General features: G+C 46.4%; 1 protein-coding gene across 1 annotated transcript in view; it reads right to left on the bottom strand.

Annotated features, from left to right (window-relative positions):
* Positions 1-2,490: 2,490 nt before the first annotated feature.
* LOC308158690 (ADAMTS-like protein 2) overlaps positions 2,491-25,071 on the bottom strand; it is a gene marked incomplete at both ends in the record, with an annotated part of 27,015 nt that continues 4,434 nt past the window's right edge. Inside the window, 13 exons of the mRNA XM_080532379.1 lie at positions 2,491-2,612; positions 2,825-2,969; positions 3,542-3,718; positions 4,509-4,679; positions 4,969-5,124; positions 5,659-5,872; positions 11,607-11,733; positions 11,962-12,065; positions 13,875-14,244; positions 17,240-17,627; positions 20,993-21,168; positions 21,441-21,521; positions 22,799-22,922. Of these exons, the coding sequence (XP_080388505.1) occupies positions 2,491-2,612; positions 2,825-2,969; positions 3,542-3,718; positions 4,509-4,679; positions 4,969-5,124; positions 5,659-5,872; positions 11,607-11,733; positions 11,962-12,065; positions 13,875-14,244; positions 17,240-17,627; positions 20,993-21,168; positions 21,441-21,521; positions 22,799-22,922 (2,355 nt within the window). The remainder of the gene's footprint in view (positions 2,613-2,824; positions 2,970-3,541; positions 3,719-4,508; positions 4,680-4,968; positions 5,125-5,658; positions 5,873-11,606; positions 11,734-11,961; positions 12,066-13,874; positions 14,245-17,239; positions 17,628-20,992; positions 21,169-21,440; positions 21,522-22,798; positions 22,923-25,071) is intronic.

Raw genomic sequence — 25,071 nt, 5'->3', positions numbered from 1 at the left:
TTTGTTTAGTGTGTGTGTGAGTGTGTTATGGTGCAGCAATATATTAAAAGGGCTTATTCTAGGCAATAAACAATGTTAGGAATCTTAGTGACTCTGAATAAGTGTAGGTGTGGTTAGGGTTAGGGTCTAAGTATGTATGTGTTGTGATCTGTCTGCGCCCTGATGTTAGTATTTATAAATTATGAACTACTCTTTACAAGTGAAACATTGTAAGATGCTGTATTATCTTAGTCCAATTAGACTGAAAAACAACTCCAGTTTGATTCCTCATTCCTTTTAAGTGTTACTCTTTCTGTTGTGAGTGTTTCCTCAATAGCTTGTTTAATGAGAGTGTGGAAACTGAACCATTTGGAGAACTGATGTGGTAAGGACACTACTCATTTAAAGTTGAAATGATAGTCAACATTATGTCCATTTAGCCCCCGCAGTCATGTGTTGTTCTTCAGCTGTATGTCAGACAGGTCTGGTACAGAGATGGTTCCGTTGCATCATGGCATGTCTCGTTTGCTTCAACAGTGTTTTGTTTTCTTGAAGTATATTTCTTTGTGATTTCAACAGACATAATAGGTAAGTGATAGAGAAACCAGCAGGTGGCATCAGATCCTGTTTCATGCATTTACCATCATGAATACACATACTGTAACTGTCCCAAATGTGGAGTTTAGTATTTTTCATTGTAAAGATAGTGTCAATAAACAGATGAAAAATAAACGCAAAACTATTTTTGAGCGTCTGACTACACATTCTGAAATACAGAAAATGAGAATGTGAAATGTGAAATGGCGAGGAATTATGATAATTGTCTAACTGTGTACATTAAGATTGTACATGGTAAAGTTCTATATTTATGTTTTTTTGTTTCTTGTTTTGCCAACCCAAGAAACCAGCAACCACAGAAGACGCACTCAGATATACAGTAATTCATAGACCTTTTATTGGAAATACAAGTACATTTCAGTTATCAACAGTACAAAATCTCAATACTTGCTTTTGTACAAAGAGGTATCAGTTATACAATCACAATACACAAGTTATATATTGTCAAAAAATTAGACATATGCTCTTGAATATATTTCAACCATTTCAAGTGTCAGGAAAGAATTCTATCCATGAATGGAATAACAAAATGGCCATATACATAATCCCTAGTCCCACCCTTTAAATTCACTCTCTCACATCTCTGTCACACACATAACAAAAATAGCATTTAGTAACTTGGTTAATATTCTATGGTAGTGTCAGGAATTACATGCCATAATTTGATACAACTGTGTGATGACTAATAAATAACTTATACATCCTGTGAAAATTCCCAATCGCCTGAACTAGAAATAGCAATGGCCTCAAAACCATAAAGGTTACACTTTACCCTATGGTGCCCCTCTAAAGGGTGACAGAATAAAATGACACTTTGACACAATGACTCTTTCAAAAACAAAGGCTGAACCTGTGAAACTTGATCTTTGTGACAACACAGCCAAAGGCATCTTTCCATATGGACATATATATATTTTCCTGTGCTACACACTTTTTAAAATAAAATTAAATTAAATAATATTCATAATCAATATTCATCCTCAATTCAGTCGAGACATGCAAGTATAGTTAACTGAGAAATAATTTAATGTTTCTTTCCACCACAGCGTGGAACATTGGAACATCTCTGGGGTGGTAGAGGAACATCTCTGGGGTGGTAGAGGAACATGAGAACATCTCTGGGGTGGTAGAGGAACATCTCTGGGGTGGTAGAGGAACATGAGAACATCTCTGGGGTGGTAGAGGAACATGAGAACATCTCTGGGGTGGTAGAGGAACATGAGAACATCTCTGGGGTGGTAGAGGAACATGAGAACATCTCTGGGGTGGTAGAGGAACATGAGAACATCCCTGGGGTGGTAGAGGAACATCTCTGGGGTGGTAGAGGAACATGAGAACATCTCTGGGTTGGTAGAGGAACATGAGAACATCTCTGGGGTGGTAGAGGAACATGAGAACATCTCTGGGGTGGTAGAGGAACATGAGAACATCTCTGGGGTGGTAGAGGAACATCTCTGGGGTGGTAGAGGAACATGAGAACATCTCTGGGGTGGTAGAGGAACATGAGAACATCTCTGGGGTGGTAGAGGAACATGAGAACATCTCTGGGGTGGTAGAGGAACATGAGAACATCTCTGGGGTGGTAGAGGAACATGAGAACATCTCTGGGGTGGTAGAGGAACATGAGAACATCTCTGGGGTGGTAGAGGAACATGAGAACATCTCTGGGGTGGTAGAGGAACATGAGAACATCACTGGGGTGGTAGAGGAACATGAGAACATCACTGGGGTGGTAGAGGAACATGAGAACATCTCTGGGGTGGTAGAGGAACATGAGAACATCACTGGGGTGGTAGAGGAGCATGAGTTGGGTTGGAGGTCTATGGGGTAGGGGGTTCAGAAGCGGGGAGATGTTGGGGTGTGTTTGGGTTGTCAGGCGTCAGGCCAGCAGGACTAGGAGGACCGCAGGGCGCGGCAGGAGTTGCAGCAGGCCTTGCTGTAGTACCAGTGGCTGCACAGGTTCACCTTCAGGGCCAGGTTGCAGTTGGTGGTGGGACGATCCTGACAGCTCTCATCTGGGGGACAAAGTCAACTCATCACATTCAGCAAACCATGAATCGATCCATCTACCGCTTTTCATCTCCCCCTTCAATACACATGGTTTTACACGACAGGTAAACGAAAGAAAGATGTGTTTACGTCTAGTGAAAAAGAAAGTAGGGCAAATAGGGAGAAAAGTGTCCTTACTTTCCTTACTTCCTGATTGTTTTTTGGGGGGGTTGGTTACCTGGGGGTTCAGTGGGGCAGGGCTGCAGAGCACAGGTCTGTTTGGCCACAGGCTTGGTGAGCGGGTCACACCCTCGGACCATCTCCCGTCCCTGGTAGCACTTGACGTCTCTCATCCTGACGCCCACACCGCAGGTCTTAGTGCACTGAGGACGCAACACATATACATTTACGTTTACGTTCACATTTACATTTACATTCAGGGCACTTAGCAGACGTCTTTGTCCGAAGCGACTTACGACAATAATAAACTTGAATCAAATCAAATAGTACTCGGTCAGGATAAAACAACAGTAACATAATAAGACCTGATCAATAAAGTGGATTATAAACACAACTGACAGGAGGAAGGGCAGGCTTCAGGAGGGACAGATAGGATTTTATCCACAGTGGTCCTCTGTGGCTCAGTTAGAGCATGGTGCTAACAACGCTTCGTTCGGGGGTTCGATTCCCGCTGCGACCCTATATAGACTGAAAAAATGTAGGCACTTACTGCAATGTAAGTCGCTAAGTTGAATCAAAGTGTTAGCTAAGTGACCTTTATAACACAGCAGCACCACCCAGTGTGGTGGTTGGATAGAACACACCGTGTCATGTTTACAGTCAACGTTTACAGCTCTATGACTTAGGATACCGTGAGTGTTCAAAGACAACGGCACTTTGATGTTCCAGGTGTGACTGCCAGTAGAACAGTATGGTAGTGTGGTAATGCTCTTACCTCAGACCAGGGTGTGGTGTACCATTTGAAGCAGGGCCTCTCGAAGCAGGTGTTCTCCTCCTCGGGGCGCTCGCTGGCCCCGCACTCCTCGTCGCCGTGGGTTTTGAACTTCCCGCCAGCGATGCCGGCACACTGGACGATCCTCCGCTTCACGCCGCGCCCGCAAGTGGTGTTACACTGATGAGGAAGACACGAGATATGGCTCTTAGACTGACTTATATATAATGGACTGCACTTATATAGCGCCTTATTCCAAAGTGCTTTACGACGGCCTCTCATTCACCCATTCACAAACCAATGGCGAGGTAGGCAAGCTACCATGCAAGTCGCCGGCCCCTTCATTGGGAGCGATTCGGGGTTCAGTGTCTTTCCCAAAGACACCTCGACATGTGGCCAGCCGGGGGGTTCAAACCTCCGATCTGCCGACCTCGCGATCGTTAGACGCCGGCACTACCTGCTGCGCCACAGCCACCCAGCAGACCTCTCTCTGACACTCTCTGACCCACAGAATATCAACAGTAGTGTTGGAATGATGCAAGAATGCTAGAACGGTCATTCATGATTCGAACAACTGTTATCGCTAACACTTAATCAGCCATGAGGGGTCATTTGACCCCTGTGAGTAAAGAAACATGTTATATCTTTGCACTCAATCAAATTTCAGGACCCTCCTTTCATGACTTTTCCTAGATATGTGCGTTCTACCACCCAGTATCCTTACATTTTCAAAATCACATCAGGATAAGCTAGTATAAAGCTATTTTGCAGTTTTTCTGTGTAGGAAGCAGGTTAATTTACAAGCAGCCAACTAGTGGTCGTTGTGGGTAAGTAGCAGCTTGAGCATTGTAAAGAAGCTCTTTTAGTAGGTAAAAAAGGCAAGGCTGTTCTAAGGGATGATGAGCTGACAGAACATGAAGTGTAGACTAGTGACTGAGGCGTGCTCCTCTCTCCTCTCCTGCTCCCTCACCCTCTCCCAGTCCTGAGTGAGCCAGTGCGGGGCGCAGTCCTTCTCTCCACAGGGGTGGATGGCCAGGGGCTTGTTCTCCGGGGAGCACTGGGACTCAGGCACCACACGGCCCTCTGGGGTCTTACAGTACACATGACGCACCATCTTCCCCTGGCCGCAAGACCCCGAGCACTGCAACACAAAGGTGAAAGGTCAACACGATGAAGGACGCAACACACGTTATAGTATGACACAGTATCATCCGCTCTGTAGGGAGCGGGTATACCATTCCGGTGTACCAATCCGTCTTTTCTTTTAGCGTTTTTTTGGTTTTTGCCGTCAATCAAATTAGACTTTTTTGTTTCGTATGCTTGTTTGATGCAATTCATTCAAGGTTTTGTGATACCGTGATTTAATCCACTGAATAACGTTTTTGGGATTTTCTTTCTGTTGTTGTGGTGGGTGCGATGAAGGTTCTTACAGGACCCCACTCTGACACGGTCCACTGGCGCTCACAGGGCGGGCCGGTGCAGTTCTTGGTGTTGGTGGGGCGGGTCAGCGGGTCACACGGCCTGGTCTCGTCTGAGCACCGGACCTCCCGGGAGACCTGAGCCCTGCGGCCACACTTGGCTGGACACTGACACAGGCGAGAGAGAGAGGACACACGCTCACTTTGATCAGCCGCTACTGGACACCTCCTCAGATAGTTGGAATTGTCATTTGGTAAGAGTACAGTAAGAACACTGGACCTCCTCCACTAACACACACACACACACACACGTACAGTAAGAACACTGGACCTCCTCCACTAACACACACACACACACACACACACACACACATAATATGTGTGTTTGTATGTGTGTGCGTGTGTGTGTGGGTGTGTGTGCATGTGTGTGTGTGGGTGTGTGTGTGTATGTGTGTGTGCGTTAGGGGAGGACGTCCAGTGTTCTTACTGTACGTGTGTGTGTGTGTGTGTGTGTGTGTGTGTGTGTGTGTGTGCATGTGTGTGTGTGTGTGTGTGTGTGTGTGTGTGTGTGTGTGGGTGTGTGTGTATGTGTGTGTGTGCGTTAGGGGAGGACGTCCAGTGTTCTTACTGTACGTGTGTGTGTGTGTGTGTGTGTGTGTGTGTGTGTTAAGTGTTCACTAGGACCGTATGAGCCTGCCCCACCTCGCTCCACTCAGCCACCTCCCACTGGGGTCCGCAGGCGGGGCTCTTGCAGGGGCGTCTCTCCGGGGGTCTCTCCAGCTCCGCCAAGGTGCAGAGGTCGCTGTAGACGGAGCTGTCCAGCCCGGGGGACAGCATCTTCCAGCAGCGCACCAGCCGGAACTGGAATCCCTCGCCGCAGGTCCTGGAACACTCACTCCAGCTGCTGGCCTCCCACCTGGGAGGGAACCACAGGAACCTGTACTACAGTACCTCTGTCTGGGTCTTAGTGCCTTTTGGGTCTTAGAAAAGCGCTTGTTACGGCCATTTTTACTTTGGGCTTTTATTTTGGATGATTTGTGCTTAATGTTTTGAGTTCTATTTATATTTCATGATTAATGTTTATTTGATGTTTTTGGTTATTTATGTTATGAGTAATGTTTTGTTTTTATGTTTTTGGTTATATAATTATTCATGTTTTAGTCGTAATTGATTGTCACGTGGTGAGGTGATAGGATAGGCCCAGGTGTATTTAGGTAGACAATTAGTAGCACCTGGGCCAAGGGGAAACAGGTTAGTTTGGAAAAACATTATTTTGACCACGTTCACGCTTTTCTTTAATCCCATACCTTACCATCTGCTTTATTACTTTTCATTTTGTTGGATTCATTGGCTTACTTTTGATTATGGACAATAAACCTTTTAATTTTTCTACAACATACAAGGACAGTGTGGCATGCGTTCTTATCCAACCCGGACTAGAACTGTTTTCATTTGCATGGTGGAATTAGTGGTTACAGAGCTATATACATTCAATGTATTATTCACGTGTATTATGACTATAGGAAGATATCACGGTCCAGTCAGTTGTTGAATGAAAAGGTAGCAGCAAGCTCATCTGGGATAAAAACAACAACTTTGTGGGTAGTTGTGGCTGAGTGGATAGTGAGTTGGACTGGTGATCAGAACGTCATGAGTTCAAATCCCATCTGGGAACACCACCACTATGTGTGTCCTAGAGTAGACAGGCACTAGACACTTAGGCCCAATCCCGATTCCCTTTTCTACCCCTATGGCTCGTTTTCGAGTGCCACTCGATTTCGAGCCAAGGCCTTCGAACAGAGCCACAAGCCGTAGGGGTTCCCTAAGAAATGGGACAACCCTTCACGACTAATACGTCATCCGTAGTATCGTAGAAAAGCATTGACGCTCGCGATTCATTCACAACTTGAATGAACTTGAACGCTATCAATCGATCAAAAAAAGTCATCAAATAAATAAACAATGCTTCATTATCAGACCATGACAGAATAAGCTCTAACTTGTATGAAACCTGTGCTCCTATGCTGCCGGTCTGCACTGATATAGGACAACAGTGCAACAACTTCGCGGCTGAACTTTAGTTACATTTACGGCGTCATATGCCATCAAGGGAAACATGGAAAAATGCATGACTTACAGATTGAGATTTATTTTTATGACGTTCCGAAATCCGATGTGACAGGAATGCTGGAGAAACAGCCGCTGTCCACTGCATTAGTTAACATGTCCTTGATGAGTCTCCCGCTCACTGCCCTCCATCAAAAATGGCACATCCATCGATAATATTACATAATAACAACTGCTCGGATTAGATTGAGGGTTGTTTTGGTATAAAAACAACTATAGCGTCATATACCACCAAGGGGGGGGAATTCGCGCCTATCATGCACATATCAGCCTAACTTTTGATCGACAACTTTACATTAAATATGTCTACCATCATCCGCTGTCAAACACCACAGGTAATAATTTATTTCTAAATAAACATGATTGTACATCTCTGAAATGTGAATCGCGCACAGATGTATTTCTATGGGGAAGGCTGTGCTTGACGCTTCCATTGAACTGACGTCGGGGCAGAGCAACACGGTGACTGTCACCCTGTGACAAACGCGCAGATATGAGTGCTCCGGTGTCCTGCTGGCTCCGGAGTCCTGCCCGCTGTCCTGAGCGTGCTGGACTGTGGAACTTTCTATGTTAAGCATAGGCACAGCACCTCGGCATAACAGCGATTTCTTTGTTATGCTTGTTGTAAAGAAAAGGTCTATAATGCATTGTAATGACATTAAACTAAGATAATAAGATGGTTATCATAATTTTTCAAATCTTTATTAATAAGTAATTACAGAGAAAGTAAATGACATGTCCGCATTGAATAGAGCGACATAACATTTCTGTAGATGATTCGCAATGCATGCTGAAATCAAGCCATATATGGCTTCGAAGCTAGTCTGGTCCTGAAATCGCTCCAAACGAAGCCGTGGATAGCCCTCCCCCTTACCCCTAGCCCTCGATGAAATATGAATTGGGACACCCCTATCCTAAACGTGAACGCGCAAAACGAAGCCATAGGGGTGAAAACGAAGCCGTAGGGGTGAATTGGGATTGGCCCTTAGTTACTCCAAGGAGCATAGACGGATCATGAAAAAATGGGCCCCTGGGCCTGGACGTGTAAAAAGGCCCCCCCTCCCCAGCGCAAACACATATTATTTTTTTTAGAGCGCAAGTAAACACAATGCCAACAGCATATAAGACATAGCCTACGGTTACCTGCATCTCAACAGGTTTTACAGCGGAGGAACACTCAAAGCCAACAGCACAATAACTAGAAAAAAATCACCTGTATTTCAACGACACAGGATTTACAACACAGGCATGCCACACTCAATTGAAGCCAACAACAGTACATGTACAGTAACAAAATACACCGCTTTCAAACAAAAACAATTGGCAACACTATGGTGTCTTATATAGCAACCACAGGATGGCTTTATAAGACTAAATTAATCATAAAATAGTCTTACTAGTCTTGCAATGCATTTTTTCCTGGCTCTGCTTCGTGCCAAATCATCCACGATATCATCAAAGTCCAGTGATTTGGTCAGTTCGCTCTCAATTGCCATGAGAGAAAGAGCCTTGAGACGGTGTTGCGTCATTTTAGTCCGCAGTTCGTTTTTAATCCTGGACAGCACAGAGAATGACCGCTCCCCTTCGCAATTGGTTACAGGCAGAGTCAAAAATAGCCGCAGCGCAACATAAACATTTGGAAACATAGATTGCAGGCCACAATCGATAATTACGCGGAGTAGTCCTTGTGGGCTTTTATCATCTTCAGCCTTAATAAAAGATCTGAGCTGAATTAGTTCATCGGCTAAACTGCCATCTAGGTCAGATGGGTATGCAGTAGGGGTGGGACGATTAGAAAATGTCATATCACGATTATCATGGGCAAAATAATCGCGATCCACGATATTATCGCGAGAATAAAAAAATAAAAAAAAGTTTTATTTTTTTCGAATGCCAATAAAACACACTGTAATCACTTTAACTTAGATTTTGTTGTATTTTTATGACATTTTAAGTCAGTAATTCAAATTCAGATTCTAGTGGCACTAGATTCTATCTCTGGACATAATCCGGGTCCTTAAGAAAGAGCAATCGAGCGCTGATTGACCTAACTCCTTTTCGGCCAATCAGCACCTTTCATTAACGTACCCAAGGAAGTTTAAAGAACGCACTCCCAGTGTTGCCAACTTCCAGAGCCCCTTGGCGACTTAATTAGTCAAAAGCGACCAGCGACAAATCTAACTTCCTTTTCTGGTCATTTGGGGAATTACTGTAAAGCATCTAACATATCCTGTATTCCATGGTTCACGTTACAACCGAGGTCAGGAGAGACAGTAGGGATACAGTCTATGGCGAGCGAGGGTTGCCGTCTCCTCTCTCCCTCAACACTCACTCCCGCGGCCAGTCTGATAGCAGCCGCGGGGAGCGTGCCGTTGTTCCCCGGGTCCTTGCGGGGGGTTCGGGAAAAGTTCGGGAAATAACGGACGGTTGTCATGTGTTTATACAGCATGGATGTTACGTGCCTAATGCCTTTGATGCGCACACTTGCTACTTGCCGCTTTCATAATTTTATTTAGCCTATATAGCACAAGTCATGCATTGCATGTAACCTCAAGTGCTGAACAGTATTAAGTAAACCACAATATATTTGCTAAAGCTTAGGGGCGACCGTGCCTTTTGCAGCCATAGACTGTCACTGCCTGGTAATAACAAGGAAGGCCAATGACAGTATCCCGTTTAAAGTTTTTCACCAGCCATGGTGAGTAGGCTAGCATACGTTACCTAGTGACTGACTGACAGCCATGGTGAGTAGGCTAGCATACGTTACCTAGTGACTGACTGACAGCCATGGTGAGTAGGCTAGCATACGTTACCTAGTGACTGACTGACAAGGCTGACTTGACAGTAACGTTACCCATGCAGGCTGAACAATAGCGCGTGACAAGTTCTGTGAGGATATTCGCGCGTGGCTCATGTGAGGAAACGCAATTATATTACAGTAACAGTCGCTAACTTGACTGCAAAAGTAATGTAGCCTAGGCTGAAAAATAGCGCCAGACATTTTGTTAAACACAGTTAATTCATAACATACAATTATGACGATTATTTAAATAATTGAAATTCTCCACGATTAAGTTATCGCCGGTGTTTTTATCGCGATAAACGATAATCGTCCCATCCCTAGTATGCAGATGCCAGAACTTTTGCCTTTTCAATGAGTGAGGCATTGGACTCATTGGATTTGACATAGAAAAGCACATTGAACAAACTGCACAGGTGTCCGTAGGCCTCCAGACGGTGTCCGAGGCTCTGAATAAGCGTGTCGATGGCAACATTGAAGGTCTCTATCTGAAACTTGCGTCTTCCATCAAGCTCAATATCCTGCTCTCCATTCTCGTCAGCAAAAGTCTTGCGTCTCTTTCTGCGATGGCTATCATGTCTGTAAGTCTGGCTGACACCCGGTATACTCAGAGCTGCGCTTTCAAAACTGTCAAAAAGGTCTCTTTGTGCAGCCACAAAATCACGCAACGATTCAAGTGCCCTAACCGCAACCCTAATGTTGTTCTCTTCATTTGTTTTAATATTCTTGAAAAAATTTGAAATTCGAGGAACATGATGTAAAATATCAGATTGTTTTGCTTCTTTTTCTTTTTTTATCTTTCGTTTAGCTGCTCCACTTAATGTGTGACGGTGCTCCATTTTACCTGTGCGTTGTCAGTCTCAAGTTCGTTGTTAATGACATTGACCTCGCGACCTGCACCAGTGTGACCTCGTGACCTGTCCCCAGTACACAAACTTTAATGGCGCCCTCTAGTGTCTAGTTTCTATAGCCTACTCATTAATCTAATGGGAATGTAGCCTGTATTCGCATTAGAATCTGAGTAGGCTATAGAAACTATGTAGCCCACACAAGCTTCTCTTTTTTTTGCAAGACGTGGGCCCCTATAAAATTGTTCAAAATAGTATATTCAAAAGTATATTCAAAATAGTTTTTTTACGTTCATATAAGGAATCTAATTTGTCCCAGTTACAGTAGGACATTTTCTACCGGCATCCCTGCGACAAGAAATGCAAAGGGCCCCCTGATCTCTGGGGCCCCTGGGCCTGGGCCCGGTAGGCCCGTTCAGTAATATGTCTTTGCCAAGGAGTCTGTCTCTGTAATTCTAAGTCACTTTGAATAAAAGTGTCTGTGTGAATGGTTAAAATGTAACAAAAAATTAAGATATTTTCCATGTTTAAATTTAAAAAGTGACAGGATGACGCGACTTGCCAGTAGATATAGTCTTTGACTGGGCTAGGGAGTGTCTAGTCTTTGACTGGGCTAGGGAGTGTCCTAAGGCGAGCTCAGGGAGGACAGAAACCTCCCGTGGAGCAGAAGCGCAAAAGCTCGCTTGATCTTGATTTTCAGTATGAATACAGTCTGTGAAAGCGGGGCCCCACGATCCTTCTGACTTTTGGGGTTTTAAGCAGGAGGTGTCAGAAAAGTTACCACAGGGATAACTGGCTTGTGGCGGCCAAGCGTTCATAGCAACATCGCTATGATTTGCCTCGGCTAGGGAGTGTTTCGTGGTGCGTTCTAGTACCTGGGCTGGCATTCCCTCCCGATGCAGAAGTCATGGACAGGCTCTGGTCGGGTCAAGGCGTCACAGTGCATGTCGTCTACCTCCACTCCGTCGTAGCGTACACACATGGCGAAGGACCTGGAGACCCCTGCAAGCGGACACCACAGACGGGCAAGGGAAGGGACAGACTGGAATGACATCGCTGATTCAGACAAGACGCAAAAAATGACTACCAGAGAATTGTGTCTCCAGTATTGAAGAGATGTTCTGCATGTAATGTATGTATGTGTATGCATGCACCTGCGCGTCTGTGCGCAACCGTGCGTGTGCATGTGTGTGTGTGTGCATGTGTGTATGCCCAGCATACGTTCCCTACCTATGGAGCAGGTCATACTGCAGGGTTCCTGAGTGGACAGTTTCCAGCGGTACATGTCGGCCGCACTCAGTTTGAAGTTCTTCTGTAAGAACTTCTGGTTCCCCCTGTCAAACACACCGCACCACGACGCAGCGTTAGCTACGTCAACGTCAACGAACACGTCGCTGCGCTCTTACGTCATGGCTTCCACCAGTTCGACCCTCCGAACCCAGAGCAGACACATTTTCGTTGTTCATCATTTCACATAAAAGTGACACATTGCACATTCTTGACATATCGTTGTCCCACTTTTACGGCCCGAGACGTTTATTTGAAAGTCTACAGGCACTTTTGAATTATACTCCGCTGCAATCCTCTGTGTAACTGTGACTAATTCTTGCACATTTCTCCCCAGAGGTGACTACAGTCTGACAGGGTTTTATTCCCCATTTTTCAAGTTTGCCGCAAAATACCTTGAATTATTTGTTTCTAAATGTATCCCCTTTTTTCTCATCTCCTCCTCCTCCTCCTCCTCTACCTCCAGTCCCATTCCTGTCTCGCAGAGCAGAGGATAGGGTGTGTCATGTGATGTGTTTTATGGGCTCTCTGGCAGGAGTACTGGTGAAGCGGTGTTTGGACACAGAGCAGGGGGAAGCCAACATGAATTATAAATATGATGGAATGCAATCCAGGCCTGCTCTCTCTGGCTGTCTCTCCTCTCCATGCAATCCAGCAGCCCTGGAGCACATTCCATTCCCCCAGAATGCAGCAGCAGCAGGCCGGGGACCGAGGCCGGGACCCTGGCCCTAACATAACATATCCAACACTCCCCTCTGCTCAGGGCCTTGAAATCACTCACCCCTTTTACTAGAAGGACTTGAACCCCTGTAAGAGAGAGTTGGTAGAGTGGGGAGAAGGGGGGGAAGGGGGGAGAAGGGGGGGGGGGGGTGAGGGGGGTTCTGAGGTGACATTGTTTAGCCGGAGGGGCCCATCTCAGATAACAGGGTTTATGTTAGACCGATATCTGGTCAACGTCAGTTTGCTGCCTAGAACGTGTTAGAACGTGTGTCTCCACGTGACCTGATGATTCTGCTAGAGGAACTTGAATGCCACACTCATTTCCCTTGATTCAATGGACTGTGCTTTGCCGACCTATGAGGACATTATGTGACACAATCTGATCCTTTGGTCCACATGTCGGCAACCAATCAAAATGTTCAGACTTGGGGCGCTTAGGTGGCGTAGCGGGTTAAGCGCAGACCATGTAACCGCAGGGTCCCCGGTTCGATTCCGGCCGGGGACATATCCTGCATGTCATCCCTCCTCTCTCTCTCACCCATCCTTTCTGTCTAAAATCTTTACTGTATCTGTCATTAAAAATCAACAATATGAGTGGGACTGCCCCACTCAGAAAAAAAAATAAGAAAAAAATATATATAATGTTCAGACTTTTATTTTGAAACACGGAACTACGGAAATACGAATCACAACACAAACCCGCTAGTCAAACGAAAATGCTGCAACGAAATGGATTGGGTGAGTAATCCCCCACTGCTACCTAGTTCACTAGAACACTTTTTACTTTACATTGTCAGCAGGCTCACAGAACCAGCTGTGTTAGTTGACTAGCCATGTGTCATTGATTTTCAACAACGTGGAAATGTATTCCCATTTTTCGATGGGATCGGATCCCGACCAAATGATCACACCATGTCACATATTGAGGAGAACGACGCAATTCCTCCTCCTCGCGACGATGGGTCTGTTACCTGGTTCTGTTGGAGCGGTTGTTGGTGTTTTACCTGGTTCTGTTGGAGCGGTTGTTGGTGTTTTACCTGGTTCTGTTGGAGCGGTTGTTGGTGTTTTACCTGGTTCTGTTGGAGCGGTTGTTGGTGTTTTACCTGGTTCTGTTGGAGCGGTTGTTGGTGTTTTACCTGGTTCTGTTGGTGCGGTTGTTGGTCCTCATGCCCGTCAGGACGGTCTTGTTGAACAGGAGGTCTCCGGTGTCTCCGGTGTCGTTGCGTCGGCGGGCCAGGCTGAACTCTCCCAGGGAGCCGTTGAGGGGGAAGCCAGCGCCGCCCTGCTCCAGACTGCTGTAGTCCAGGGCCTCCCCCTCCCCCTCCCCCTCCCCCTCCGCCAGGAGCTGGTTGGTGGAGATGTTGACGAGCAGCTCGTCCGCCGGGCCCACGCGCTCCCCCAGCAGCACCCTCCAGATCAGGTTCTCCGAGCCGGGCGCTTCGTCCTCCAAGGGTTTGTTGGCCGGGGCAGGAATGGCCACACCGCCCGTGTGACTGCTGTTTCCCACTGTGGAAGAGCAGAGAAGAGAAGCAGTGGGTTGAGGTGTGGTCGTGTGTGGTCGTGTGTTGGTCAATGACCGATTTGTTTTCAGGAGAAAGTGAGTAGAGGCCAACATTACAACTTTTCGCCGCTAACCATAAGTGTTTAGATTCACATGAAGCAGGTGTGTTCCCAGTACTCAAGTTGTAAAAGGAAATCAGGGGGGATGGTGGATTTTATCATATGGGGACAATTTTAGCATCCCCACAGCGTCAGTGTCTTCAGTGTCAGTGATTTGGTGGTAAAAATGTCATTGCATGTGTGCGTGCCCCCTCGCCCACAGTATTTTACTCAATATGCGCAAAACTAAATGTTGAAATAGCAGTAATACCACGTTCATTGATAAAATGACACAAGGGATGGCAGTTTTAGAAGGGGGATGATTTTGACCGTTTTTTTTTCAGGGGGGATACCATCCCCCCTCATCCCCCCTCAACTCGAGTGCTGTGTGTTCCCCTGATGTTATCTCCTCGTGTGGGCGCAGGGTTGTGAAGTGAAGCCGGATCGGGCCTGTTTAGAACATAGTGACCGCTTGTGGCTCTGTCGGAAGAGGACAAAGAGCTTTTCGAAATCTTCCAAACACCACAGACGACTGCAGGTGCCCGCCCATCCCTCTCTCATCACATTCATCCCTCTCTCAGCCTTCTCCTCCCTCTCTCATCCCTCTCTCATTTCTCTCATCCCTCTCTCATCCTTCTCCTCCCTCTGTCATCCTTCTCATCCCTCTCTTATCCCTCTCATCTCTCTCTCATCCCTCTTTCATCCCTATCATCCCTCTCTCATCCCTCTCTCATCCCTCTCATCCCTCTCTCATCCCTCTCTCATCCCTCTCATCCCTCTCTCCTCCCTCTCCTCCCTCTCATCCCTCTCTCATCCCTCTCTCATCCCTCTCTCATCCCTCTCATCCCTCTCATCCCTCTCATATAAAATAAAATAAAATAAAATGTTATTTGTATAGCGCATTTCTTACAAGATGCAACTCAATGCGCTTCACAAAATAAACATTCTCAGTCAATCAATCAATCAATCAATCAATCAATACTGACAGAGCCGCAAGCATTTAAAAGTAAAAACCTGTACACTATGTAGCCAGGAAAATTCCCTTGCAGCCCTCTACACATTTTGCCAGTTTGCCTACCAACACCCAGCGGTGGGCCCCCACACACCCCCTCCCCCCCGCCCCCCCCCCCCCCCCCCCCGGGGAGCCCCCGCCGCCCCACACACCCAGCCCGCCCCACCACCAGCACACCTGGCCCAGCCAAGCAAGCACAGACCATAAAAGGCCCCGCACAAAGACGGCCAAGCAGGTGCCCCGGCGGCGGAACAGACCAGGCACACGGGGCAGCCGGGGGCCCCCAAGGGGAGGCCCAAGGACCACCGGTGCAAAGCAAGCAAGCTTGATCCCTCATCCCTCTCTCATCCCTCTCATCCCTCTCTCATCCCTCTCTCATCCCTCTCTCCTCCCTCTCTCATCCCTCTCTCCTCCCTCTCTCATCCCTCTCATCCCTCTCTCATCCCTCTCATCCCTCTCATCCCTCTCTCATCCCTCTCATCCCTCTCTCCTCCCTCTCCTCCCTCTCTCCTCCCTCTCTCATCCCTCTCTCATCCCTCTCTCCTCCCTCTCATCCCCCTCTCATCCCTCTCTTCTCCCTCGCATCCCTCTCTCATCCCTCTCTCATCCCTCTCTCCTCCCTCTCATCCCTCTCATCCCTCTCTCCTCCCTCTCCTCCCTCTCTCATCCCTCTATCATCCCTCTCTCATCCCTCTCTCATCCCTCTCATCCCTCTCTCATCCCTCCAGAGTCTCTGCTGCGTGTCCCACAATAGTCTGAGGCAGGTTGAGAGCCGGGTGCACAGCCATTACCACTCTTGTTTGTGATGCAGCCATTTTTAAAAAGGCAGAACATTCTCTGAATTTTTCATCTCCCCCAGCTCATCTCTGTATATCTGTATGAATAATACAGATACAGGACTCCAAAGGTTGTTTTGTTTTTTTAAACAACATTTTATCTCATCTGCTATTTGACCAGTGAACCATGTTCTTCTCTCTCTCTCTCTCTCTCTCTCTCTCTCTCTCTCTCTCTCTCTCTCTCTCTCTCTCTCTCTCTCTCTCTCTTTCTCTCTCTAGAACTACCAAGTCACTGCTACAGTATGATGTCATGAGTTACCTGTGTATTTAGGGTTACCTATCCATTTAACATATTCAGCAGACACTTTTATCCAAAGCGACTTACAATTAGAGATTACAGGGACAGTCTCCCTGGAGTAATTTAGGGCTAAGCGCCTTACTCAAGGGCACACTAATGGTGGTGTTCCCAGGTGGGATTTGAACTCATGACCTTCAGCCGCTATAATTGAGCCGCTATCACAGGGCGTTAATACAAGCCTCATTCACCTGCGTTCATTTTACTTGCGTTGGTATTTATAGAAGGAAGCACGTACGCAACTTTAAACCATCTCAGCCCGTTTTATAAATAATGCTTACGTCCGTTTAGAAAAATGTGCTTACGTGAAAGTCAAAGATGACGTTCAAGTACTTTTTTATAAATGAGGCCCCTGGTATTGGGGCTATCTGTGTATTGGGGTTACCTGTGTATTGGGGTTACCTGTGTGTTGGGGTTACCTGTGTATTGGGGTAACCTGTGTGTTGGGGTTACCTGTGTGTTGGGGTTACCTGTGTGTTGGGGTTACCTGTGTGTTGGGGTTACCTGTGTGTTGGGGTTACCTGTGTGTTTGGGTTACCTGTGTGTTGGGGTTACCTGTGTATTGGGGTTACCTGTGTGTTGGGGTTACCTGTGTGTTGGGGTTACCTGTGTGTTGGGGTTACCTGTGTGTTTGGGTTACCTGTGTGTTGGGGTTACCTGTGTATTGGGATTACCTGTGTATTGGGGTTACCTGTGTATTATGGTTATCTGTATATTGGGGTTACCTGTGTATTATGGTTATCTGGATATTGGGGTTACCTGTGTATTGGGGTGGGGTGGGGCCGTCGGGGTCACAGTGGAGGTCTGCCGTCTCTTCGTACACCTCGTTGGTCTCCTGACCCTTCTGGCCATCGGCTGCCCCCCCCGCCGCGTCCGTCTGCTTCAGGACCTGGTTCTGCTGCTTCTGCTGGTCCTGCTGGTCCTGCTGGTTCTCTGGGGCCTGCTGGCTCTCCGGTGCGGCGGCGTTGTCATAGACACTGCTGCCGTTAGGGGCCAGCCCACCCCCCCCCCCCACCTCCACGGAGGCCTCAGCCGCCACGCCGTCCGGCCCGGTGTAGAGGGGAGGCTGGGGGACGGGTGACAGGGACTCCCTCAGGACCGTGTACTCATACGTGATGTAGGGGATCCGGCCATTCTGGTTCCACACCTGAGAGGAGAGGAAAAAACCAAAATGGCGGATCGGATATAAATAATAATAATAATAATAATAATAATAATACATTACACTTATATAGCGCTTTTCTACAACAACAAAAAAGAAAGTATAGGGGTCTACTATTACTAAATCTAAGTCTAGATGTCTTTGTAGGACAATCTACTCGGGATACTGCAATTACACCTAGATTTCTGACGGAGAAGCGGCGATCAAGCAACGCCAGCGTCCTCTCTCAACCGGCATTTTTTGAAAAGCGAAAATTTGTATCAAGGTTTTATGAAAGTCCTTGGTTATAATTTTTAGATTACTAAATCTAAATCTAAGTATCTTTGTAGGACAATCTACTCTGGATACTGCAATTACACCTAGATTTCGGGCGGAGAAGCGGCGAACAAGCAACGCCAGCGTCCTCTCTCAACCGGCATAAAAAATGTGTTCTTTTCCAAAGGATACCTAGTTTGTACTGTGGGAAGATAGGGGGAGGTGCAGAACAACAGCACAGGGGTTTTGATGTACTGTAAATCTTACATGGTATCGCCAATGAATAAGATAAAGTACAGCATTCTCCATAAACCCTTCAATAAACCATCCATTGAAATCATTTGCAACCCAATCACAGAACTGCTCTAACCCGGGACATGGATGGAACACGTTTCACTCCAGGAATGTGTAATGGTGATCTCTGGGAGGCTCGAGAGGGAGAAATTGTTATTAAAGCACAAGCAGAGACACACCGGCACAGCACAGTGAAACTGAGTAGTGACCTCTTATTAAAGTCAGTCGATGACGCCTATACTGTACAGTCTAGCACTAGAACAGCCATGGTGGGGTCACGGTGACCCTGTGAGTGACCTTTGCACTCGATCAAATTTCAGGACCCTCCTTTCATGACTTTTCCTAAATATGTGCGTTCTACCACCCAGTACATTACCTTTTCAAAATCACATCAGGATAAGCCATGGAAAACAAACTCACTTCCCCTCATCTTCCTAGTACAATGACCTTTGGTGACACTGTTGTCACTGACAAGTCTCTCATGGCTTCGCTTTTTAATCATCACTTTGTCAACTCGGCCCATGTATTCTCAGCTACTCCCCCCATTGCTGCTTCATCACATTCTCCTCCTCCTTCCAGCTGTGACGCTTTCTCCTTTAAACCTGTCTTGACCTCAGAGGTTTTAGAGGAGCTAACCAAGCTAGACTCAAACAAGTCTGCTGGCCTTGATGGGCTCGAACCCATGTTTTTGAAAGCTGCTGCACCTGTCATTTCCGCTCCCATCACACGGCTTTTCAACATGTCTTTTGAGCTGTCTGTCTTTCCTCCTGACTGGAAATCCGCGCGGGTCTTTCCCCTCTTTAAAGGTGGCTCTAGCTCCGACCCCAACTTCTACAGGCCCATCTCCATCTTGCCGTGCCTGGCCAAGATCCTGGAGAAGCTGGCTCTCAAACAGCTCAACCACTTCATGGCCTCAAACAACATCCTGTCTAACATGCAGTCTGGGTTCCGGCCTGGCCACGGGTGCATCACAGCTACCTTGAAAGTTATGGATGACATTCTCACTTCCTTGGACTCCAAGCAGGTCTGCATCGCTGCCTTTATCGACCTAGCTAAGGCCTTTGATTCTGTCATCCATTCCATCCTTCTACAGAGGCTCTCCAACATTGGTCTCTCAACAAACTCTTGCAACTGGTTTGCCAGCTATCTAACTGACCGAGTTCAGCAAGTGAAGACTAAAAATATCTTGTCAGACCATCTCACCATCTCTAAAGGGGTGCCTCAAGGCTCCATCTTGGGACCAACGTTGTTCTCAATCTACATCAATGATGTAGCAAAAGATGCTGGCAAATCCCAGATCCATCTTTATGCTGACGACACCATCTTGTATTGTGCAGGCCCTTCACTCCACTCTGCGGCTTCCACTCTACAACTCAGCCTCACCTCCATTGAGCAGTCTTTTCATCGCCTCCATCTTCTCCTCAACACCAAAAAAACAAAGTGCATTCTTTTCGACCGGAGACCTCGTGTCAGCAGCCCCCCTAAGATCTTCTGTGTTGACGGTTCCGAGCTGGAGTTTGTCTCTTGTTACAAATACCTTGGCCTTTGGCTGGACTCATCCCTTTCCTTCACCACCCACATAAAGCACCTGCAGACAAAAGTCAAAGCTCGCCTAAGCTTTTTATACCGGAACAAGGCCTCCTTCACCCGTGCAGCCAAACATACCCTTGTCAAGATGACCATCCTGCCCATATTTGACTATGGCGATACCATCTATAGGATGGCATCTCAGTCTGCCCTCAGGAAACTCGACACACTCCATCACTCCGCCATTCGTTTTGCCACTAGTGCGCCTTTCACAACTCACCACTGTGTTCTGTACACCCTTGTAGACTGGACATCTCTTCACAGCAGACGGCTCTGTCACTGGCTTCATATTATCTACAAATCCATACTTTGCAAAACACCTTTCTACCTCTCATCCCTTCTGCACCTCTCTCACCGCCCCGTCATCGTTCTAAGATCCAGTGATCTTGTCCGACTCACCATCCCCAAAGCCCGTACCGTAGTCGGGCGCAGCGCTTTCCGGTTCGCTGCAGCACACGACTGGAACACCTTACAAAACACCCTCAAACTCACCGCCCTCACCTCACTCACTGCTTTCAAACAAATCCTGCAGCGAACCATAGTCGATCAATGCACCTGTTGATCACCGTCTCTCACCCATCCCATAACCCATCACTGCCTCATTTTAAGTACCCCTGCTCCACTACCCCCGCTATCCCTCACCTCCGCTCTCTCCCCTCTCTCTGACTGTTAGTATTTTAATGCATCTGTATTTGCCAGTGTTTTATTGTTTTATAGTTTTATTGTTTGATTGTTTTATTGTTTATTGTATTACTTAACCTTGTTTTATTTCTAGCTTCCCACCCCCCCCACCCCCCCCCCCCCCCAAAGAGCCATTGCTTTTTGGTCAGGCTGCATTTGCAAATAAGAATTTGTTCTTACATGTTTGCCTGGTTAAATAAAGGTTAAATAAAAAAAATAAAAATAAAAATAAGCTAGTATACAGCTATTTTACTAGTTTTTCTGTGTAGGAGGCAGGCTAATTCACAAGAAGCAATCTAGTGATCTTTGTGTGTGAGCAGTTTACAGATTACCATTCTAAAGAGGGGGTCTATTAGACCCCCAAGGCGGGTCTCTAATAGTTGGTGAAATAGGCATGGCTGTCCTAGTGCTAGGGCACCTGTCACAACGCGTGGCCAGGCTGCAGTCATACAGACGTGAGGCTTGCCAGCGAGTGAGATTACCCAGAGGCCCCGGGTGCCGGCGAAGGGAGGAGCAGACCTCGGCTACAGTACCAGAACATTGATGGGCTGGTCGATGGGCCCTTTGGCCACGATGTACTCGATCCCCGTCTCATACACATCCATGGGCCGCCGGTACTTGAAGACGGTCCCTGCCGCGTGGAAGTTCTGAGGGGTGTCGACCTTGTAGGCTCCGTTGAAGAAGAAGTTCCCTGCCTGGTCGGTCACAGCTGTGGGGTGTAGAATAGGCACAAGGTCAAAGGTCAGGTGCATTGGATGACGCTCAAGAGACTCAACGGAGAGGGTCATCATCCACTTCAGTGCACACTCTGGAAACCCCGTCTGAATCATCAAGGATTACTTTAAGTCCACTCCAGACACAATGGATAGGAAATTTAATTACAGTAGATTCATCAAAAGATCCGATTGTTGTGTCTTTGTCTTTCGCTAACTTCCCGCAGTTCCACTGTCGAGATGGATATCTGATTGAAGAAGTACCCACCCAAAACATCAGCTGACTTCTTCCTCTCAATGACCTGGATGTCCCAGGAGCCCTCTGGGATTTGGGTGATAAACGAATAACCTTGGAGACGGGAAACAGGAAACATAAACAACTCCAATTGTTGTAACCTGCAACTCCAGTACAGTACCATGGCCCACTGGACTCTGTCTCTGTCCTTGTCGGATGTGTGTAACTGTAGTATATTTACTTTAAAGAATTTGGTTGAAATAGATGTTCGACGAGTAAAACGTCTGAGTTTACACTATTTATTCAATCAAAGTTACAATTACAGGTTACAGCACTCCTCTCTGATGATGTGGTCAATGGTGCTGGATGAAGGGAAAGAAAAAAGAGGTCTCTTTGTCTTTTTCTCACACCTTAAATCCCCCCAATGATATGCTAATACAAGTCTATGACAAGGCATCTATACAGGCCTATCACATTACTTAGAGATGGTCACGGTGTGAAAAGGGGTTTAGGTTACATACAGTGTCACTCAGGTTAAAGGGCAGGGGGCAGGTCACAGGAAGCCATCTTGAAATGAAGATGTGAGGACAATGGTTTGACCATGTGCTTCTAAAGGCCAATGCACACGGCGTGCGATTTTGTCTCACGACAACATTCGATTCTCAATTCACACCACCGAAGTGTGTGGGTGTGAATGGAGAATTGAATGTTGTTGTGCGACAAAATCGCATTGCACGCCGTGTGCATTGTCTCATTCAAAACAATGGAATCGAATTCGCAGTGCTTCAAAATCGCACGCTGTGTGCATTGGGCTTAAGACAAAGGAATGCTAATTCATAACCCCCCCCCCCCTTAGGAATGCCACAATGGCCTAAAAAGGTATTACCCCCCACAGCCATGAATGTGTGTGCAACAAGACACATTCTACAGGTCTATACATTATATGTAAGCAGTTTATGTGTGTGTGTGTGTGTGTGTGTGTGTGTGAAAATATACCACATAACTCTGATCTAGACATGAAGAATTACGCTTATGGGATCAATGGGAGCTTTCCATTGTCATGACTACGGTTGATTGACCTGCCTCTGTGTTGTGGAGGAGGCACAGGATTATGACCTTTTTTGTGTGTGTCAGCCCTTATTCTTACTTCCGTTGACTGTGATTCACTTACTTTACACAAATGAACATTTGTGTAAAAAAAAATCGAAATAATGAAATGTTATGTACAATGTCAAATGTTGGCAGCTTACAGTAGGTACAGTAGGAACATTTTTAGGCATGTCTGCCTGTAACTGGCGGTAGTCCCAGTTTTAGAGGTCGTTATTGGAGGGCTTGTGTGTTGCAGTATTGTAGGTGTGTTAGCGGTGGAACAGTTGAACAAGCAGTCCTACCCAAAGTAGTGGTCCCACGGCGGAAGTTTCCGGTGACTCTGCTGCAGCTGCTCCCGTCCCCCTGACACACCCCACACTTATCCAGCGTGTTAGGGGAGAAGAGCACTCCGTCACATCCGATCGGCTACACAGGAACCCAAAAGAGAAGGGGTTCAGAGAAGAGTTCTCAACAAACGTTTTGTTCGTTCATCTGGAAAATCAACCCTCATGAACCTTTATTTCGAGAGATTCTAGTCTCATTGGGAGACATCTATCTTTACACGAGAGAGAGAGTCCTGGCATGTGTCCTCCTGTGATGTTTAACTTCATCAAACCAAACAACAACATGAGATAACTGGAGATATGGACATAGTCGTCACTTTATTACTTTAGCAATGTAGGGTTACTTATTTGACTTACTTACATTACTTATTATTAAGTGATTTTTTGGGATCTGAATGCTGCAGTGTCAATGTTGAGGAACCAAAGCCAAATAATTTGATTCTTGTGTACTAAAATGTCATAAAATGTGATTCTGATTCATATTTTGAATAAAGTCAAGATAAATACTTCACCACTTACAAAGCCATCAACAATCTGTCCCCCTCCTACCTTGCCGACCTCATCCCCCTCCACACCCCCTCCCGTTGCCTCAGGTCTGACGACCAAACCACCCTCAAGACCACCAGGACCAAGCTCCGGACCTGGGGTGATAGGGCCTTTTCAGCCGCAGCCCCCCCCAACCACATCAGACAGGCCAACACCCTCCCAATATTTAAACAGGCCCTCAAAGGTCTGGTTTTTGGTGAGGTCTCGGGGTACCAAGGTTTTGGGGTCTCTTAGTTTTACACTACATACATCCATACACCCCTTACACATACAACATACATTCTACACCCATTCACTCATGGCATACACCACTTATTCTTATCCATATTCCTATACATATGTCATTTCGTTTATTTTGCTTCTTTACTATAATAAAACTTAAGTTGTCTAATTTAACACTAGAACCGCCGTATACCTAAAACCGCCAACGGGTCAAATTGACGTCTGTGCCTGGCTACGGCATTTCTAGTATCCGAGCCTACAACAAAATGTACTCTGTCATTGTATTAAGGCATTGTGTTCACAAATGAATATTTCAAGTCATAAAATGGTATTGGTCCTCTTGTTTTATAATTTAAGTATCTTTGACAACACTCATCGCTTTGCCTGTACGTCAATGTAAATCAGTCAAAAATAACACTGGAAATGGGTAGGCTAATAGAAGAATATTTGGGTGGTGTGATAGAAAAGACTAAATTAACAAAGTACCTACCCCAAATGGACCATAATAACCACAGCATCGGCCTATGTTGCAACAGAATGTGACGAAAGAAAGCGCACCTCCTGGGATGTCTCAGTCGCTGAGCTGAAGGCATGTATTGCTCTGCTATATGTGAGGGTTGCATACTGCCGGAAAAAACATTGAAATTGAACGTTTCTGGTCGGAGAAATGGGGAAATGCCTTTTTCAACTCCACATTATCTCAGAACCGGTTTCGGGAGATCATGCGCTTTCTGCGCTTTGACAGGAAGGAGACCCGACACTCCCGGTTGACCACCGACAGGTTTGCGCTCATGGCTGAAGTGTGGGAGAGATTCAGGCAAAACTGCATCTCATGCTAGAAGCCAGGGCAGGACATCACCGTGGATGAACAGCTGTTCCCGACGAAAACAAGGTGCCGGTTCACGCAATATATGCCCAACAAGCCAGATACATTTGGAATTAAGTTTTGGCTGGCAGCAGATGTTGAGAGCAAATACCTGCTGAATGGCTTCCCATACCTGGATAAGGATACAAGCAGACCAGCCACGCAGTCCCTCGGAGAGAATGAGTAGACTTTGAATCATATCATTGTAATTGCTAGGCAACGACATAAACAATGCAATGCCGCGTAGAGGGACTATTATTTGTGCCGTTGCCTATAGCGGTTATAATTAAGCAATATCACACGAGAGGGTGTGTTATACTGAATATCCCTTCGGTACTCGGCCTGCGGCCTCGTACCTACGACCGAATCACAGCCGTGCTGATATTCAGTATAACAGCACGACCTCGAGTGTGATATTGCTTTTATACAACAGTTCTACAGCGCGATTTATTAGTTAACAGTAATAAGCGACAACAGATTATGATTTGTTTGTTTATTTAATCATAAAAATAAACAAAAATAGTTCCGCAACTGAACTTCAAATGGACTGTTGCCTAGTAACCTGAACACAAACATGTAGTCTAATTAACGGTCATTT

This window comes from Nansenia antarctica, assembly GCF_963989245.1.
Source record: "Nansenia antarctica genome assembly, chromosome: 5".
In the NCBI taxonomy this organism is placed as follows: domain Eukaryota; kingdom Metazoa; phylum Chordata; class Actinopteri; order Argentiniformes; family Microstomatidae; genus Nansenia; species Nansenia antarctica.
Note: the sequence above shows the minus strand (reverse complement) of the source record. Positions and strands in the feature narration are given on the sequence as shown.